This window comes from Sorex araneus, chromosome 11, assembly GCF_027595985.1.
Source record: "Sorex araneus isolate mSorAra2 chromosome 11, mSorAra2.pri, whole genome shotgun sequence".
NCBI classification, from domain to species: Eukaryota; Metazoa; Chordata; class Mammalia; order Eulipotyphla; family Soricidae; genus Sorex; species Sorex araneus.
The window spans coordinates 12,010,071-12,030,685 of NC_073312.1; the positions used below are offsets into that span (position 1 = coordinate 12,010,071).

The 20,615-nt window shown below is 43.1% G+C and overlaps 1 protein-coding gene across 1 annotated transcript in view; it reads right to left on the reverse strand.

Annotated features, from left to right (window-relative positions):
- Positions 1-20,615, reverse strand: part of ATRNL1 (attractin like 1) — a 749,151-nt gene that overhangs the window by 668,637 nt on the left and 59,899 nt on the right. Inside the window, exons 6-7 of the mRNA XM_055118743.1 lie at positions 9,533-9,707; positions 4,800-4,887 (exon numbers count right to left, since the gene is read on the reverse strand). Coding sequence (XP_054974718.1) covers positions 4,800-4,887; positions 9,533-9,707 — 263 coding nt within the window. The remainder of the gene's footprint in view (positions 1-4,799; positions 4,888-9,532; positions 9,708-20,615) is intronic.

Here is a 20,615-nt window from a genome sequence, read left to right on the forward strand (position 1 = left end):
TGGGAGAGGAGTTCAAAGTTACAGGGATTAGGCTCTGCAGCGATTAAAGAGAGCAATGAAGGAGAGTTCCAGTGAGGGAAAAGAAGGTGTGAGAATATCCACTCAGGGACCGCTGATGTAAAGGACACAGGAGGAGAAACGCAGAAACACAACAGAGGGGATACGCACACAAGGCCAGAAGCGAAGGAAACACTTGGTGTCCTCGAAGATGAGATGCATGAAATTATCCAAAAAGAACAAAAGGAGGGAATGGGAGAGGCTGCAAAAGGGAAGGTGCTCGCCTGGCATACGGCTGACCTGGGTTCGATCCTGAGCAGATGGTCCCCCCAAGCACTGCTGATGGGTCACTCCTGGGTACAGAGCCAGAACAGTCCCTCAGCACTGCAGACTGCAACCGCCCCGCCCCACCAAATAAAGAAGGAAAAATAAAGAAAAATGAAGAAAACATCAGCCTTCTATAGTTCAGCCTAAAGAGAAATGCTGCTCGTTAATATACATGAAACAAATGAAGTATCATCACGTACATGCAACAAATGAAGTTATTACCAAACTACACAAAACAACTACTAGCATGACTTAAGGAAAATAGCAACAGCAACACAATAGTAGAAAATTTTAATAACATAATGCTCATCCAGATAGATCAGCCAGACAGAGAATCAATAAGGAAACAGCAGACTTAAAGGACGAAATAGAAGAAATGGGCTTAATAGAGCTCTAGAGAGTTTTCCATTCCCCCCACAAAAAAGCAAGAGTATACATTCTTCTCACATATTCATGGATCATTCTCAAAATTAAGAGAATTAAATTACATGAAGTACCCTCTCAGATCGTAATGCTTTGAATCTGGAAATAAACTATAAACAGAAAGCTGGGGAAAGCTGTAACACTTAAAGTTGAACAACATACAAATGAACAACTGCTGAGTCAAAGAGGAATCAAAAGAGAAATTAAAATATTCCTGGAAACAAATAAGAATGGAGACAAGAGCTCCCAGAATTTATGAGGAACACGGCGTACAGCACGCCAGGCATTCATCGGGAAACAAGAACAGATAAAAATAAATTACCTAAGCTCACACTTCAAGGAACTAGAAAAACAAAACAAAACCCAAAATAAGTAGAAGGTGTACAATAATAAAAATCTGAGTGGAAATCAGTAACATGGAAATAACACAGTACCAAAAATGGCAATGAGGGGCTAGAATAATAGTACAGTGGGGAGAGCATTTGCCTGGCATGTGGCTAACCCGGGTTCAATCCCTGGTATCCTGTAGGGTCTCCCAACCACTGCCAGCAGTGATTCCTGATTGCAGAGCCAGGAGTAAACCCCAAGTATTGCCAGATGTGATCCAAAAAGCATAAAACAAAATAAAATGGAAAACAGCAATGAAAATAAGATGATATTTTTGAAAAATTCAACAAGATATACAAGTTCCTGGCTAGAACTCACAAAGTGATTAAGAGGAAATCCTGATAAATCAGATTAGAAATGAATGGAGAGAAATCACAGCAGAAACCTCAGAAATACAAATGATCATACACCATGACTATAAAGAACTTGATACCTCTACGCTGGAGAACCTAGAAGAAATGGCTAAATTTCTTGTCAAACCTTCCAAGGCAGAATCTCCTGGCCCCGCACCAGGCTGTTTTCATCAGGGGAACCTTCTGAGGGAGGCGGGTTGAGTTTCCCTCCCCACCCCAAGCAGAGCCCTGGAAGCCGAAAACCTCTGGATCCCAGCCACAGCCATGCTCAAGGCCACTCTCCACATGCTCGGACGAGCCTCATCATGAAGAAACTGACAAAGGAATCCAGGTATTTTTTGACCCATGGCTGAGATCTCCAAGCCTGCTTGGATCAGGATTGGGTCTCCTCCTCCCAAATCCTCCATTTTCCAGTAGCTTGGCAGTCACACCCACAAACTGCCCGGGCGCCAGGTAATCTCATCAATGGCCAATAATCCAGAGACTATAAAACAAAGCTCCCAGAAGAGAGCGATGCAGAATCTCCCACGACAGAGCCTGGCAAGCTACCCACAGCGCGGCGCATTCAATATGCCAAAAGCAGTAACAATAATGGGCTTCATTCCCCTGACCCTGAACACGACAGGGACGAATGGAGACGTTACTGATGCCCGCTCAAGCAAATCGATGAGCAAGGGACGACAGTGATATGATGATAATCTCCAAGACTGAGTCAGGGGGAAGTAAATAACATGATCAGACTTGACTATCAAAGAAGCTGATATTCTACTAAAAATCACCCCGAGAACAAAGTTCTCAAACAGATGTTTCATTAATGATAATGAGTTTTCCAATCTTCAAAGAGGACTTTTCACGTGTCCTCCAGGTAGTAGAATTAGAAGCTCATCCAGGGAATAGAAGAATCAGGAATTCTCCCCAACAGTTTCTATGGGGCCAACATTACCCTGATACCAATGGCTGACAGATATTACTAAAAAAAAATTTTTAATTAGACCAATTTCATTAATGAACATAGATGCAAATATCTTCAATAAAATCCTAGGAAACCGAATACAATGTACTAAACGTATCATACATCACAAGCAAGTGGCAGTCATTCCAGAGATGCAGGTATATTCAATATATGCAGTCAATAATGGGATACACCAAAAAATAAAAGACAAATTAACGTTCATCTCTATTGACACAGAGAAAGCATTTGACAAGATCCCAAACTCATTTGTGATGAAACTTCTCAAAGAAATGAGGACAGAGAGAATTTCTCAGTAATGTAAAGGCCATATAGAACATCATCCTTAATGGGCAGGAAACATCACCCTTAGTGGGGGTAAAATTGCCTTGCATGTGGGCTAACCCAGAACCCCATATAATCTCCCTAATCCTCTCCAGGAGTGATCTCTGAGCTCAGAGCCTGGAGAAAAGCCCTGAGCACTGCTGAGTGTACCGCCCCCCCACCCCCACAAAACAAATACAAGACCCTCCAAGACCTTGACCTCAATGATAAAGAAAACAAAAGCAAAAGTAAACAAAAGGAACTACATCAATCTAAAATTCTTTTGCCCTGATTAAAAAATGGGGCTTGCTTCTCCCTGTACTCTGGGCCCAAGGGTGATCTAGGTATCCCTCCTTTAAAACACTGCAACCCTCACCCAATTATTCTATAGACCACATATGATGGAGATCATCCTGTGTTTGTGTTTCTTCTTCTGGCTTCAATCAACATGAAAACTGAAGGGGGAAGAAGAGATAAGAGGGAAGCAACGGAGGGCAGGGGTCAAGGGAATCTAGTACTTTGGTGGTGTGATTGGTAGAGAGAAATATCCAAACCAGGGTCAACAAAACTAAAATCAGGAGATCCAAATTTCAACAACCAAATTTTAAAAATGTATCTGTCAAGCTGGCAGATTCGCAAAGGGAGGGAAGTTGACACTAATGGTGGGATGAGTGCCGGAACATTGCATATCTAAAACTCAAATACGAATAACCTTGTAAATCACACTGCTCTAATAAAGTTAAAATTTAAGAAACATAAAGAAAAAGGGCCTAAAAATCAAAAGACACAGGATAGGGCTAATGCCCAAAATGTATAAGTACTCTCAAAGTTAAAAAACAAAATAAATGGGGGGGGGGGGTAATGAAAATTTCACAAAGATGACATAAAAATAATTAATCACGAGTCTATGAAAAATATTCATCATCTACTGATCACCAAGTAAGAAGAACAATGAAGCATCACCTCACACCAGCAAGAATGGTGTGAAGGCAACGGTCCTAACAGTTGTACAATGTAAATGTACTTAATGCCACTGAACTCTACACTTAAAAATAGTTAAAATGCCTGGCCTAAGCCCTGGCAGCCACACCCATGACCCACGGCTGCTGCTGTGCCAACGGCCCTACTTCACTGCTCCATGACTAATCTCAGAGAGATGACAAGCCAATGGAAATTCCAGGTACGCCGGTTTCCAGGCTGAAAACTCTGGGATCTCCTGGGAGTGGGGGTTGACAGTCTCCCCCCTGCCCCATACTTCTGGCAACTTCAGAAGCCCCGCTTACATCCCACAGTCATGGCCATACAAACTCATCAGCCCAGTCCTTCAGATTTCGGAGTCCCTGGAGTATGCGATCACATATGTGGCCATGTGACACCTCCATATTCCACAATACTGACATCCCAGAACAAAAAGACCAAAGGAGATGGGACAGTAACAGAGAAGCCAACTGGGCCCGATAAATAAAAACAGTAACACAGAAAGCACAAGGAGAAATAAACAGCTGCATCCGCCCTCAGACATGCACTTAATCACCCCCATTTGTCAGAGATAACAATTTTCACAAATTTTCTTATTCTGAAATATTTTTTGATAAGTCTATTAGCCATATAACTGTAACAACCAATATAAAATAAATTATTTTGTGCCTGTTAAGGGGAAAGGCTTGGAGGGTAGCTGGAAGGAACACCACACTGGCGGTGGGACTGGAATTGAAACACTGAATGTCCTACTAACTGTTTCATGAAAAACTCTGTAAGCCATGATGTTGAAATAAATTTTTATCAAAGGGAAAAAAGTAGTTAAAACAGTAAATCTCATGATAATTTTACCAGTCTTTTAAGAAATGATTGATTGGATGATGAGGTATTAAGTCACTTCATGTCCTCCATTTAATGGAGCACAATGAATCTATTCTGTATCAACTCAGGGTCATCCATAAAATCTATTGCTCTCATTGTTTGAAATAGAGTGAGATGTGAGTTATCAAGATAAATTCCAAAATTAAGAAAATGAAATTTAAAGAAAGCAGAATCCATACCTGATATAAAGCAAGAGAGTGTCCATATCTCTGGAGAGGTCCCCGTGATAGAGTTACCACACTCCATATACTGCTTTCTAAATTGTAACTAAAAGCAAGAAAATAATTTCATAAGCCAAAACTCATTTTCAGTTTTTTTTAATTTGCATATGCCTTTCCTCAAGTATTGTACTCAAGTATTCATTAAATTCAAAAACAATTATAGCTAATAAACTCATAATTTCATGCAGCGTATTAGGGATTTTTAATAAAGACTCATTCAAGATATGCCTACTCTAAATTAGAATTCAACCGCTTAAATGGATAATTCACATTAACATGACTAAGGCTATTCATTACTGGAATTAATTTGTTCAATTGCCTTTAATAATTTCAACCAATAGATTAACCTAAACAACAGCAAACTATTCTGCATTTTACAAAAAGCCAGCTTTCTCCTTTAGAAACTGATGATACTCTGTCCACTTTCAAATTGCTCATTTGATTTACGATTTCATTTTTATTATCTTATATCCACTTAGCTTAGAATTATATAAATTAACCAAAAGCATATCTTTCCTGTGTACAGATACAGCTTATTTACTGCTCTGAGAAGTGAAAGGAGGAAAAAATGAACCCAATTAGATAGAAACTTCCATTAAAAAAAAATCAGGTGCGATTAGATTACACAATAAAGAACATTGTTCACTCCTACTTCACCGTTCTTAGGTCTGACTGTATCATTCCCGTTGCATATGGACACAGTGTTCTTTTCCCACTTAAAACAAAAAGTAAAGTAAAATCCTTCTGAGAGGGCTTTCGGCTGCTACCCCCATTACTTTACTGCCACTCTTCTTTTTGTTGTTGTTTTTGGTTTTTTGACTCAGAGGTCACTCCTGGCAGGACTCGGGGGACCAGGTGGGGAAGTGGGGACTGACCCCCACCTGGCCGAGTGCAAGACAAATCACCTTACCCACGGCACTAACTCTGGTACCAGCAACCCAACATCACTATTGACCTCCGAGCACCTTCCCGTTCCTCAGAATCTACTATGGCCAGGCTTGAACCCTCTGGCTCCTGAATGTCCACTTCCTTACACACTGTCCTCCCCTGCCTTCAGAGATGGGTCGCCGGGTGGTCCAGCCTCACTGGACGCTGCCTCCTCGTGACAGGGCATGTAGCTTCCACCCAGTGGTCCTCTCCTCTCCCCGTATCTGGTCCCTGGATGAGTCTCAGAATCTCATCCTAAGGCCGTCCCCGTGGGTCCTCTTCCTCCCGGCCCCAGGACTCATCACCTCATCCACTATGTAGTGTTCTGCTGCTTCACAGGCTAAGTTTCAGAACCGGTTCCAAGGCATTCCCGAGACTCCCAGCCCATCTCCAGTAGTCTGTGCCCTCTGCCTCCCGTCCCCCAACCCCGCACTGCAGCCTCCTCCTGCAAATGCCAAGCAAGTGACAGGGGCCCCCTTGTTGCTTCTCAAACTTCCTAAGGGACTTCGGGGTCTGCCTCTTCCCTCTGACTCCAGGTAACGGCGCTGCCGACGCCCACACCCTGGCAGCCTTTGAAAGTTCTCGCCTTGCCTGTGGAGCCTACCCACGACCCAGGACATGTGAGTCTTCGGAACCCTCTTCTCTGGCACACCCCATTTGCTCACCGCTGCCACCATCTCTGCTACCCAGTAGTTACTGATGTCTGCAAACGCACATCCGTATCACTGGCCAGTCCGTCGCTGTTTTTATTAACTCTGTTTTCGCTGTCATCCCCACAGACTCCACAGAGACACGGATATTATGTTCACTGGTATATCCCTTGTTCAAGTTGCTGAGGACCGTGGGTGAGGTCACTTTTTTACAGTCTTTCTTTAAATATATCTTCTCTAATTCTGAAGATCCTAACATACACTGTTTATGGTATTGACTGATTACTGATACCTTAAAGGGTAACCTACCTCAATTTTTAAAGTTTGGGAGGGCTCCCAAACAGTGCTCAGGAGGTCCAAGGGGCCCAGGGGTCTCACTCGAGGATATCTGGTAAATCAGGGGGACGGTTCAAGCTTGGACTCTGCTAGGGCACACCAGGTCACCCAGGCCATGCTCAGGCCACACCCGGAGAAACTCGGGGCACCCCCACGTGACACCAAAGACCCAAGTCGGTCCGTGCACATGACCCGAGGCCCTAAACCAACTCGTCCCAGCCCAAGAAGTCACTCAGTTTTTGGGTTTTTTTTTTCTGGTTTTTAAGGGGGTCACACCCGGCAAAGCACAGGGGTTACTCCTGGCTCTGCACTCAAGAATTACTCCTGGCGGTGCTCGGGGAACCATATGGGATGCTGGGAATTGAACCCGAGTCGGCCGCGTGCCAGGAAAACGCCCTCCCCGCTGTGCTATCGCTCCAGCACCAGAGACCTCACTCGGATTGATAAATCAATTCTTGACTTTCAAGAGCTGCGAAACATGCCTACAGTCTGCTGGGTCACATTCAGACTAAGGAGGGGGAAGTCATCTCGAACCTGTGAAGGCATCCCCCAAGTTACTTGTGATGCTGCGGGACGAATTACAGAGCTGATCAAATAGCAGCCAGCCACGCAAGCACTGGGGCGGGGGTTGTAACAACAATAAAGAAAAGGAATCTCGTTTCAGACAAAAACCAATGTAAGGAGTTGAAAGGCTACAGCCCCGGGCCAGATGTGTAAAGGCACTCCTGTATCTGAGCCCTGGCATTGGTGGGCCTCTCCAGCACCCCAGAGTGCAGCCCGGGGGGGGGGGGGGGGGGCCGGGCGGAGAGTCGGTTCCCAACACCACTTAGAAGACTCAGACAAAAGCGTAAGGGCTGGAGCAAAAGCACAGCTGGGAGGGCATTTGCCTTGCACCTAGCCAACTCGGGTTCGATTCCCAGCATCCCATATGGTCCCCTGAGCACCGCCAGGAGTAATTCCTGAGTGCAGAGCCAGAAGTAACCCCTGTGCATCGCTAGGTGTGACCCAAAAAGCAATAAATAAATAAATAAATAAATAAATAAATAAATAAATAAAAAGAACAAATGCGCAATGGTTCGAATGGAAAAATGCATGTTGAGGAGAACAAGATCCACACATGCACTTACACTTACAGAGAACACAGGTCTCTGTGATTCCCACGTGTCCCTGGCAAGGATATGCTGTCTTCTCAACTCTACTTGGCAAACATCAAAACTGGATCCAAAGCACCACTTTATTTTTACGGGCTTTTCATTCACATTACTCGCAGTTAATGTCCTTTTCATTTCCTAAGCCTCTTCACTTTCCACACTCCTTTCAAAACTAAACAATTCATTTTAATTCCTATCTTTCAATTCTTCTGCTCCCTCCTGTCCTCTATATATTCTTTCACAGAATTCTAATAGTTCGCTTAAAAATTAACCAGAAACAATTTCTCCCTTCTCTTCAGAATTTCTTTTATGATTCCACTGCAGTTTTACTCCGTTTTAAAGCAATCTCCTCTTTGTCCTGCAAAATTTCTTAAAACTTTCAAATTCAGTGGGCTAAGCTAGTCATTCAGTAAATAGGCTTGCTGTCTAAAACATGGAATGCACAGTTAAATTTGAATTTCAAAACAGAATGCTTAGTATGAGCCCAATCAATATTTATAACAAAACCACAAAGATTTCAAGGTGTTTAGTTTCTCTGAAAAATTATTACTTGTCTTGTGGGCTTTGTCTGCGAAATCTGAAAATCCAAATTCCACCTCATGCCAAGGGCAAACTGCCTGGGGCCAGCACAATTTGTACCAATAGTTATGTTATTAATATATATAATATGTAGCACTGTAGCACTGCACTGTCGTCCCGTTGTTCATCGATTTGCTCAAGCGGGCACCAGTAACGTTTCCATTGGGAGACTTGTTACTGTTTTTGGTATAGTGAATACTCCACAGGTAGCTTGCCAGGCTCTGCCCTGTGGGCGGGATACTCTCAGTAGCTTGCCGGGCTCTCCGAGAGGGACGGAGGAATTGAACCTGAGTTGGCCACGTGCAAGGCAAACACCCTACCCACTGTGCTATCACTGCAGTCCATATAATATGTCTTATATATTAAATATTATATTTTTATATTATATATTATATACCAGGAGATATCACATATCTCCTGAAAACATTGAGAATCAATTAATTCTTCCTATTTCCTCTTTTACTGTGTAACTGAGCAGTTCCTGAAATACATCACCTAAAACTAGTCGGGGAACGCTGTCACCCATGTGTGGGCTCCCCTGTCAGACTCATCCAGGAAACAATCCCTATTGAGCCAACAGAAAAATGAATGATCTGTGTTGCCAAGCTGGCAGTATTCTCCCAACAAAAGCTTGTCAAATAAAGGCGAAGTAAAAGTTCAGGTAAATTGAAATTTACAGAACTGAAAGTGTCTTCACACTGGCAATTACACTTCACGCTGAAGAAACAAAAAACGTGGCAGAACTCATTAATACCCAAAGCAGGCATGGCCTGCCCTCGTTTGAAGTTTTTATTTTCTTACTCAGAACTTATTAAAAGCATTCTAGACAGATCAGTGAATTTCTACGCAAAACCAACTTATGCAGAATGCCATATAAGTAGCCACTGCAAATTAGGACACAAAGCAAATAGGCATTATGACAATACAGCTATTCATAAAATTGGACAGACAGCAATAAAACAAGACAGAATAATCTTATTATCAAAGCAAGCCAGTTTAAGAACAGGTTGTAAGAATCGGGGTCGGGGGGTAGGAGGGAGATACTTACTTCAGGACCATTTGAAAAGAACTGTAGTTAAAGGTATATCCACCAATCACCCACATCAATTTGCCATGTAAAACTGCCTTGTGGGACGCTCGGCCTACGGAAGGACTGAAGGGTTTAACATTTGGCAGAATCCAGTAAGACTCAGTAGAAGGAACATTCAAAGAACAATCAGGACCTATTTTTAAAAAGAACAAAACAATGCACCATTACACAAAGGCCTTAGGTTACAGAAAGGAAAATATATGTACATAAATGTTTCATCTATAGGTTATGGGCAATAGTCTAACAACAACGTCAGGCTTACAAGAAAATAAAAATATACACTCATTCAGATTTGGATCTGTTGGTAAGTATCAAATAATATGAAAATTCTAATTTAGCTTACTAAGCTACCAGACTACTGGAATGAAAAGCAGTGTACTGAAATCCCAGTTCCAGCTCCAAAACTTGAACCCTGAGTAGCTCTATTTCATTCTGTGATAGAAAAAAAAAAAGACTTCATGTATAAGAATGGAAATGACAGGACCGGAGCGATAGCACAGCGGGTAGGGTGTTTGCCTTGCATGCGGTCAACCCGGGTTCGATCCCCGGCATCCCATATGGTCCCCCAAGCACTGCCAGGAGTAATTCCTAAGTGCAAAGCCAGGAGTAACCCCTGAGCATTTTTGGGTGTGACCAAAAAAAAGCAAAAAAAAAAAAAAAAGAATGGAAATGACAGCCTATTCTAGTTTTATTTAAAATAATCGATCTTTTAAAAGACAGTGGTGGTGGGATCATTTTTAAATTGTAAACTACCAGAAAAATACAAAAAATAAAAGTACACTTGCATTGGCATCCTTCTTAAAAAAGCAACTATAGTTAGTATCCGAAGAAAACTTTAGCATTATTCTCCAAAAATTCTGAATGAAATTTAGACATTCTTAGCTAGTGTGTGAAAACTTAAGACACCACGGGGTGAAATCACTGCCTCTCAATGCTCATAACGGGGTGCAGGAGTCTTGCTTTGCTCAGACATTAAAGACAGGAGGATAAGTTAGAACAGTGTTCTAAAAATTTTAAATAATGGAAGGAATATTCCTAACAAACAATTTTTTATCCAAGGAAAGGATTCCCAAATTATCTTTATTCTAGTGGAATTAAAATACATTCAAGTACAAACCAGATATAAATTGCCTATGTTTAAAGTTTTTATCAAATTGAGGCTGTCTGGGGCAAGGGCACATCCCCAACACGCGGCCGACTCAGATTGAATCCCCGGCATTCCAGATGCTCCCCTGAGCACCACCAGGAAAAAACCCTGAGCATCACCAGGTGTGACCCAAAAAGCAAAAAATTAAAAAAAAAATTGAGGGCGAGTATAGAGAGCAGGGTGGTTTTGTCTTATAAAATAGGTTCTTATAACCAGGTTCACTCCCCAGAAGCCCAGAAGGCTCCCCAAGCCCACCAGGAATGATCTCTGAGTGCAGAGCCAGGAGTAAGCCCTGAGCATAGCCGGGTGAGGCCAAAAAACCAAAATAAATAAATATGGTTTGCACAAATATTAACCAGACAAATTTATATGAACAAAATTCATAAAACCACTGAAATGTTTTCTTAATATCACGGATGGCAGTGTTTCGCTCGAACTAAGCCATCAGGCGCAAGTGGACAACATAACTCCACCATCATTTTTCTTTCCTCCAACTTGTACAAGCTTCTAATTTATATGACATGCCCTATACTTGTTTAAAAAAGCATCAGTAAACATGAACGACAGCCTGATATGAAAGGGGACACAACTGGTCCCAGCATAACAGTCAAAACAAACCTGGACACAGCAATAAGGCAACATTTTTTACTCTATTATGAGAGTCTAATCGGCTTGCTTATATCAAACCATATAATTGAGTCATTGACCTTTATTTTAAAAAATATTGTCCTACTCTGTTTTTGCAGTCATTGTCCACTCTCCCATGCACACCTTAATCTATATTCTGATCTTTACAGCCTTAGAATGAATAAATCTGCATTTTTCAGGCACAGACTTAGTACCAAACTCTCTTCTGTTTTTAAACTGAGGTAAAATTAGCTCACAAGAGAGTGTTTAGAAGTTTCAAGTTTGGAGGGGAGGACGCACTGGGTTTTATTTATTTATTTTTTGTTTGCTTTTTGGGTCACACCTGGCGATGCACAGGGGTCACTCCTGCATTACTCCTGGTGGTGCTCAGGGGACCATATGGGACGCTGGGAATTGAACCCAGGTCGGCCGCAGGCAAGGCAAACTCCCTACCCACTGTGCTATCTCTCCAGCCCCACACTGGGTTTTATAAACTGTTACTAAGGATTTCCTACTTGAAATCCCAGCCACACACACACACACACACCATACCCTCTATCCACGACCACCTCCCTCCACCACCCTTCCCGGGTCCCTCGTCCATCCCCACCCTCTGTGGTAAGCTTCTACTAAAAACAAATTCTCAGTTTCTGTTGCCTTTGGGCATCTGCTATTCCCTTATTTTGGCTCTTCACATCCCATAGATGAGAGAGGTCCTTCTCTGAGTGTGCCCCTCTTCTTCTGACTAACTTCACTCAGCCTGGTCCTCTCCAGACCATCCATGGGGCAGCAAATTTTATGATTCCATTGATTTCTTACAGTCGAGCAGTAGCTCACTGTGCCTATACCACAGTTTCTTCTCTGATCTTGCACACTTGGTTGTTGATCCTGCACACCTGGCTGATCTGAGCTACTGTGAATAGTGCTGCATGAACACAGGAGTGCAAATATCTTTCCTAAATTGAGTTTTTGGACCCTTGGGTAGATGCCCAGAAGAGGGTCAGACAGATACTCCATTCCTAACTTTTTTAGCGTGTCCATAGTGGTTTCCAAACCAGTGTTCAGAAGTTTTAATGGTACTATGTTACCACACACTCACTACCAAAGTGCAATATCCCTCCCTATCACTTATCTCCTCGAAAATGGTAAGATTCTTTTATTTTTTTATTTTTATTTTTTGGCTTTTTGGGTCACACCCAGCGATGCACAGGGGTTACTCCTGGATCATGCACTCAGATATTAATTCCCGGAGGTGCTCAGGGGACCATATGGGATGCTGAGAATCAAACCCGGGTCGGCCGCATGCAAGGCAAACGCCCTGCCCGCTGTGCTATTGCTCCAGCCCCAGTAAGATTCTTTTAAATAGAGAAAATTTTATCCTTTGTGAGTAAGAAGATGGTGAATATTTATTTACTGGTAATTAGAAAACATAAAAGAGCATACTGCTCCAAGGAAAATTTAACTTGAATATTAAATCATTTTACTCAGATTGGTAAAATCCAAGAAAAAAATAGTTCATTCTTTTAAAGTACTGTCCATAGTTCCTTTGGCAAAGGATGAGTGTTAAACAGAGCCCAGGAGGCCTACAAAACCAAAAATATTAGCTGCAATATAGACCTATAGAGAGAAGTCTGAGAACCTCTAATTGAAGAAAAACAAGATCAGAGATATATTACATAAAAATAACATATCCACGGGCATAAATTTTGTATGCAATTTTCTTAATTAAGTAAATAAAGATTTATTTTAAGTCATTTAAGAATCAGAAATAATATGAAATAGTATAAAATGTTAACCATAGGTGAATCTGGGTAAAGACTATTTGCATATTCCTTGTACAGTTACTCTTGCAACTTTTAAAAAATAAACTTGAAAACCTTTCTAATTAAAAAGTTTACCACCTAAAAATTCTGAGTTCTAAGTAGTCATTTAGTATCACTTGGCAAAAAATTCTGACAAAGAATCACTGTATCACTGTCATCCCAGTTGCTAGTCGATTTGCTAGAGTGGGCACCACTAACATCTCCATGGTGAGACTTGTTACTGTTTTTGGCATACTGAATATGCCAAGGGTAGCTTGCCAGGCTCTGCCGTGGGGGCGAGATACTCTCAGTAGCTTGCGGGGCTCTCTGAGAATAACAGCAGCTAAAACTTTTAAGAGTCAGGGCTGTATTTAAATCCATAACATACTTATAAATTCTAAACCTGGAGCGAAATATTTCAGAGCAAGTTTGCGGGAGACGAAATTAGGCCCAAAGACCCAGGTGTCAGGGAGCGGAACACAGCTGAGCGTCATCTGGCAAAAAGGATTTTGCAGATGTGATTGGAGTAAGGATCTGGCATTGTCAGGAAGTTTCACCTGGTTGCTAGGTGTAATCAACGTCTTTCTAAGAGCAGATCTGACTACAAAAGGGGATAATAGTTTGACCACATAAGCAAAAAAGTTGGGCTGAGGGCTGCATACCTAGCCAAGCAACTGAAAGCCAAAACCGCAGATGCTTGCCTGCAGCCTCCAGAGGGCGCTGGTTTCCGCAAAACCGTTTTCCAACTCTGGCCATCAGGAACTGAGAGGGTTAAACTGAACACACCTAGCTGTGGCAACCGGTGACAACTACTGGAAACTAATAGTAATAATTAGACTGACCAATTTGATTAAACTAGAAGACCTTTAACACAAAAAAATGAAGGACTTGAAGTGAACAGTAAACAGGCATCAAGGCTTCAGTTATCCCGGTGATAGGAGTAAGGGCTACAGCAATAGCCCAAAACAGACTCAACAGAACTGAAAACAGGAGGTCTGAGCGGCAACCCCTGGCACTGTGTAAGGAGCCTGTCAGGTTGACGGGAGGAGGGTGGAGCGAGGGCTGGCAGGGGTGGGAAGGAGCCTGGGAACATTGGCGGAGGGAAGTTGACACTGGTGGAGGGATTGGTGTGGAATTACCGCACACCTAAGTCAGTACCTTTGCAAACTGTGGCATTTTAATAATTTTTTTTTTAAATTAAGCCCTGAAAAATTAAAAATAAATAAATAAAACATCTTGTTTTAGGACCTGGGATAGTATGGTGGGCAGGGCGCCTGCCTTGCACACAACCTACCAGGGCTCAATGCCCAGCGCCTCCAGAGGTGAACTCCGAGTTCACAGGCAGGAATAATCCCTGATCACTGGGTATGACCCAAACAACAAAATATAAAATAAAGTATTTTGTTTTCTGCACGGACTAGAGTGATAGCACAGCGGGTAGGGCGTTTGCCTTGCACACGGCCGACCCAGGTTGGATCCCCGGCATCCCATATGGTTCCCCCAGCACTGTCAGGAGTGATTCCTGAGTGCAGAGCCAGGAGTAGCCCCTGAGTATTGCCAGGTGTGACCCAAATGTCAAAAAAAGAGAAAAAAGAAAGAAATTAAGTCTCAATGAAGTGCCTTTATGTCATATAAAGCAGAAAAGGAAACCAAAATGTGAGATTAATCAATTAGGGACTTTTCGGGGGAGCACTGTAGCACTGTAGGATGGCTGTCCAGTTGTTCATCGATTTAGTCAAGCAGGCACCAGTAACGTCTCCATTGTTGTTACTGTTTTTGGCATATCGAATACGCCACGGGTAGCTTGCCAGGCTCTGCCATGGGGACTGGAAACTCTCGGTAGCTTGCCAGGCTCTCTGAGAGGGACGGAGGAATCGAACCCGGGTCATCCATGTGCAAGGCAAACATCCTACCCACTGTGCTATCACTCCAGCCCTTTGGGGGGCGAGGGGACTTAATCTCGCTCCAAAATTTCAAACTCCCTGTGATGTAGTTCTGGTTAATACCTGGAACTCATATTTAACCTCTGCCATGAAGGAAAAAACAAATCATATTTTACTATTAAGATGATACATTTATAAAGAGTCCAAATTTACTTAATTTGTGCAATTACCTCTTGAAAGCATTAAGTGCAGTTAACATGAAGCTATCTCAAATGCTGGTTGTAAGTTGCACTTCTGTAAAGAACACCGTTCTGCAGATAACCACTCCGGCATTTCAAATCAAGGCTTCCTGAACTTTTTACATCCAAAACCCATTTTTTGCCCAAGAAATGCATTGGGGGTTGGGAGGGTGAACACCACCAGAAACACCTCAAATTTATTAAGCATTTGATTTCACGTTGTCTTATTTCGTTCTGATTTCTCATTGGGGGACGGCATCTAACAGTGCTCAGGGGACCACATGTGGTGCTGGGGGTCAAATCAGGGTCAGCTGCAATCAAGGCCATCACCTTAGCCCCGGGACTAACTCTCCAGTTCTCACATGTTTGATTTTGAATTTTTAGTCATTGCACATTCAGAAGCCTTTTACTACTGCCAAATTTGTTGTGATTTGCCACATTTAGTTATGAGTTTCAAGAATACAGATTTTAAGCAGAAGTTTAAGAAGTAGGTTTTAAATAGATAATAGAAAAATTATACACACACATATATGTAGATAAACATGCCTTCTAAGAATGTAGACTTAAGCACTTTTCTCTCCTTTTTTGTATTTGGTCTTGGACACTTACACTGAATTATGTTCTTAATACTTTTCACTGGTTATAAGCTATTGATTACATATAATATTTAAACTACCCAAATATCCAGCACACATTTTTCTCTGCCTGCTACTTACTATTGATGCCATGAAATGCAACGACAATTTAGAAAGCCAAAGGTCTTTTTTCTATTCCTAATGAAGAAGTGGGCTGGAGCGATAGCACAGTGGGTAGGGCATTTGCCTTGCATGCAGCCATCCTGGGTTCAATTCCTCCACCCCTCTCGGAGAGCCCGGCAAACTATGGAGAGTATCTCACCCGCACGGCAGATCCTGGCAAGCTACCCGTGCGTATTGGATATGCCAAACACAGTAACAACAACTCTCACACTGGAGACGTTACTGGTGCCCACTCAAGCAAATCAATGAGCAATGGGATGACAGTGATCCAGTGACACAGTGAAGAATGTTGGATAGTATATAGTTGCAATTCTTTGACTTTTAGCCATAAAAACTAATTTTGTCTAGTTTAAGGGGGAAAATATGGGAATTTACTGTAAAATATATATAAGTAAATTTAGAAATTTTTTTAAGAAGTTGAAAAATCAAGCTTAGAGTAGACAGGTATCATATTTATCATTCCATCAACACCGCTTTCAATGACTGAAAGGCAATTTTCCAAAAAGCAATTTGACTGTTAATACAAAGGGGAAATATGCTGAGCAAGAAGATTTTAAGCAAGGTACATGCAGCTTACTGTAATCATGCCAGCAAGAGTCAAGATTTAACATATGCACTGAATCTGAAGTTCTCCAATAAAAGGCAGAACAAGATAGCATCATTGCTCAAGCCCTATCACTTAACATCATTAGAAAAATAGGATTTTGTTCCAGAATCCAAACTATTCTTAACATTTCCTAGGCCCATGAAACCAGTCTCCAGAGGCCATATGTCAATTTCAGTGTATTTTAAACATCCCCCAAATTTTAATTTTATAGTCTAATGGACTGTGTGAATATTTATAAAGGAGCTAAAGGGCCTACACTAGTGCCAAGGGGCACAAAAACTCTTATGAGTGATTTTTTTAAAAAAGTGACTGAACTAGGAGGTCTGTGTATGTATGTGTGTGTATGTATATATATTTATATATTTATATACTGTCAGTGTTGTTTTGGTTTGGTTTGGTTTAATTTTTAAGCAATCAACTTTTCAAGTAGGCTAGGAATCTGTATTTTAATTTTATGGATCGAGCAGATGTCTGCTACTCTGTGCTAGGTGGGAAGAATGAACTGAAAGCGCCAATCTCACAAATAACCTATCACCAGTCGCTCCGTAAAGTTAAAAGGAAAATTCACGTCTGGCAAAGCCCTCCAAAGAGATGCCTCACTCAAGTCCCCCTTTCAAAGGCCCTGGCAGGCTGAGACCCTCCTTGCTAAGATAAGCAGCTGCGGCTAGGAGGCCCTTCAGGCCCCAACACCGCTCCACTCTGCCTCACTAGCCCCCGCCATCTCTCACCTCTGCCCTGGTAGGCCCCGCCATCGCTCCACTCTGCCCCTCTAGCCCCCGCCATCGCTCCACTCTGCCCCGCTTGGCCAGTCCTAGAACTGTCCTGGGCACCTGTCTTACCAACTTGGCAGAGCAAGACAAACACTATGCCTTTGCCATCCAGATTCCTAGAACTGGTCACACTACTACTCCCTTCCCAGGATAGGCATAAATTATTTTATGTAGTTTATACGCTTCTGTGATTGACTCAGAACATTTCATAGTTGATCCAAACTATTCTATGTATTTCTTATCCTTTTGCATGTGACTGGCTGAGAATATTTTATGTACTTTCTCCCCCAAATTGGGCAAATCTGTCCTGCTTGCCCCCTCCTGGGATTAAACTAATCTACAGAGAGCAGATTAGTTGGTTCTAAAGCACCTAAAAATAATGCTATAAAAAGTATCCCCCTAATGGGAAACTTTCCATAAACAGGCGGTTACCTATCTCATGTAAACTCCAAAATATGTTAGCACAGACTTTCTTTCGAAGTTTTATTAACAACAGGTAATTACCATAATAAGACCCTAAAATAAAATTTAATGCAATATACTTTAGATGCCAAAGTTGAGAATTTACTCATGTAAATGAGAATAAGCATTTTATTATATTGTATTAAAGAATCCTATTTTCCTTATTCACATAGGTTAAATTTTTATGACAATCACAAATTGACTCTTAGTGATTTATTTTTTGGTCATTCTACTTGCCACGTCTTAAGGTTTTGTTGTTACTTGTTGGGACAAGTAATATAAAGTAAAATATGTTATGTGCCTAAGGGGACAGGTGGGGGTGGGATGGAGCATGGGGACATTGGTGGAGAGAAGGTCACACTGGTGGTGTTGGAACACTAAATGCCTGAAGGAACCGAATAATGAATAACTTTGTAAATGACAGTGTTTTTGACAATAATAATAATAATAATACTTTAAAAATTACTTTTTAAAAATACTTTTAACTGATTATCTCCCAATAATGCCATACAGACCTTTCTCTGAGGTACGATGTCAACTAAAACAATATGTTATATTTCTCGGATAACTTTCTTGCTATAATGCTCTTGTTATAATGGTCTCATTCTTGGTGAATTCTTTTACCTGTCCCACAGCTCAGAGCCAGCGAGGCCTGGGCTCACCTCCACAGAACTCTCCGACTATTAAGATTCTACAGGTAACTCTAAGGAATCCCATGAATTTCTTCAAGGCAACCTGTGTCCAGGTTCAACTATACTCAAGCAACTGTGTCTTAATACATTACCCGGCTAATCCCCCGCCAAATACTTAAGCTTTTATGAGTTTACATTAAAAAAGAGTCACTGTCATCCCGTTGCTCATCGATTTGTTCCTGCGGGCACCAGTAACGTCTCTCATTGAGAGACTTATTGTTACCGTTTTTGGTATATCCAATACGCACGGGTAGCTTCTAACACAAAACCTATCAAATTTTCCCAGCCTTAATGCGGAGTTGTGTTAAGTGTGTTTTTCTGGCAGTCAATACTGCCACCCGGTGGCGAGTAACTGGAAAGGCAGAGGACCCAGAGGGGATGGTGAAAGCACGTGGATTTTCTCTTTCCACGTTTTGTGTATCAAGTAACTGACATCATCTGGGGAAGTATCAGTCTCCCAGGACACCCACACTCGAACGTCCACATATTACTAGACAGACACGTGAAGACATTTCAAATTCAGTTGCTCAATAAATTTAAAATGTTAAAGCTGAGTGTGCCATTTGCAAGCCGGGCCTTACAGGGGTGCTGAGGACAGAGGCCACCGAAACCTCATCAACTCCACTTAACAGGATTTAGATTTCGCGATCAAAAAAATCTCATGAACATGCAACAAAAGCTACACGTTTTGGGGGCTGGGGCGATAGCACAGCGGGTAGGGCATTTGCCTTGCACGCGGCCGACCCGGGTTCGATTCCCAGCGTCCCATATGGTCCCCTGAGCACTGCCAGGAGTGATTCCTGAGTGCAGAGCCAGGAGTAACCCCTGTGCATCGCCGGGTGTGACCCACACAAAGGGGAAAAAAAAGCTACACATTTTTAAAATTTTGGGTCCCATGAAAGGACCTGACAAGGAGATGTCACCTAGTCCTAAAATATGCAGCTGGCCCAGGCTCCATCCCTGACACCCCAGATGGTCCCCTGAACCCAGCCACGTGACCCCAGAGCACAGAGCCAGAAGTTAAGTCCTGAGCGTCTGCTGGGCGTGGCCTAAAAGCTCCCCCAAGAAACGGTTCTTAAAGAGACCAGGGACTGCTGCATGCGGAAGACAGGGGCGGGGCGTCAGGGGCGGAGTCCTGGGGCAGCTGCTAGGGCCTGACACCATCGGGCTCCCTGCGGCTGCACCCCAGGTCCGAGTCCTGTCGGCCCCTCCAAGGGCTGTGCTCAGGGCAGCCGGGACCCTCCACGCAGTTCACAGTCAACAGAACCTGTAGTTTGATCCGCGGCCCTGAGTGCTGGGGTACACCCGGGCCACCCCCACAGGGCCAGGTGGCCTTCAGGGCGGCACCCTGTAATTTGGTGCTCCGGGTGGGAGCTGGAGGAGCGGCAGGGAGTGCAAACCTCATGGCACTGAGGGCTTAGCTGCATGCAAGGCTGTCATCTGGGTTCCCTCCCTCCCTCCCTCCTCCCCCTCCCTCCCTCCCTCCCTCTCTCTCTATCTATCTCTCTCTCTCCCCTCTCTCTCTCTCTTTATCTCTTCCCCCTCTCTCTCCCTCCCTCCCTCCTCTCTCCCTCTCTCCCTGTCTCCCCCTTCTCCCTGTCCCCCCTCTCTCCCCCTCTCTTTCACTTTCTCTTCCTCCTCTCTTCCCCCTCTCCCTCACTCTCTCCCTCCTCTCCCCCTCTCTCCCTCTCTCCCCCTCTCTCCCTCTCTCTCCCCCTCTCTCCCTCTTTCTCCTCCCTTTCTCCTCCCTCTCTCCCTCTCTCCCTCTTTCTCCTCCCTTTCTCCTCCCTCTCTCCCCTCTCTCACTCCCTTTCTCCCTCTCTCTCCCCTCTCTTTCTCCCTCTCTCTCACTTTCTCTCTCCCTCTCTCTCCCTCTCTCTCTCCCTCTCTCTCCCCCCTCTTCCTCCCTCTCTCTCACTTTCTCTCTCCCTCTCTCCCCCTTCTTCCTCTCTCTCTCTCTCTTTCTCTCTCTCTCCCCTGCCTTCCTATCCCTTTGAACATTATTCAGTATCCTTACATTACTAGGGTAAGGGTACAGGTTGAAACACCCAAAA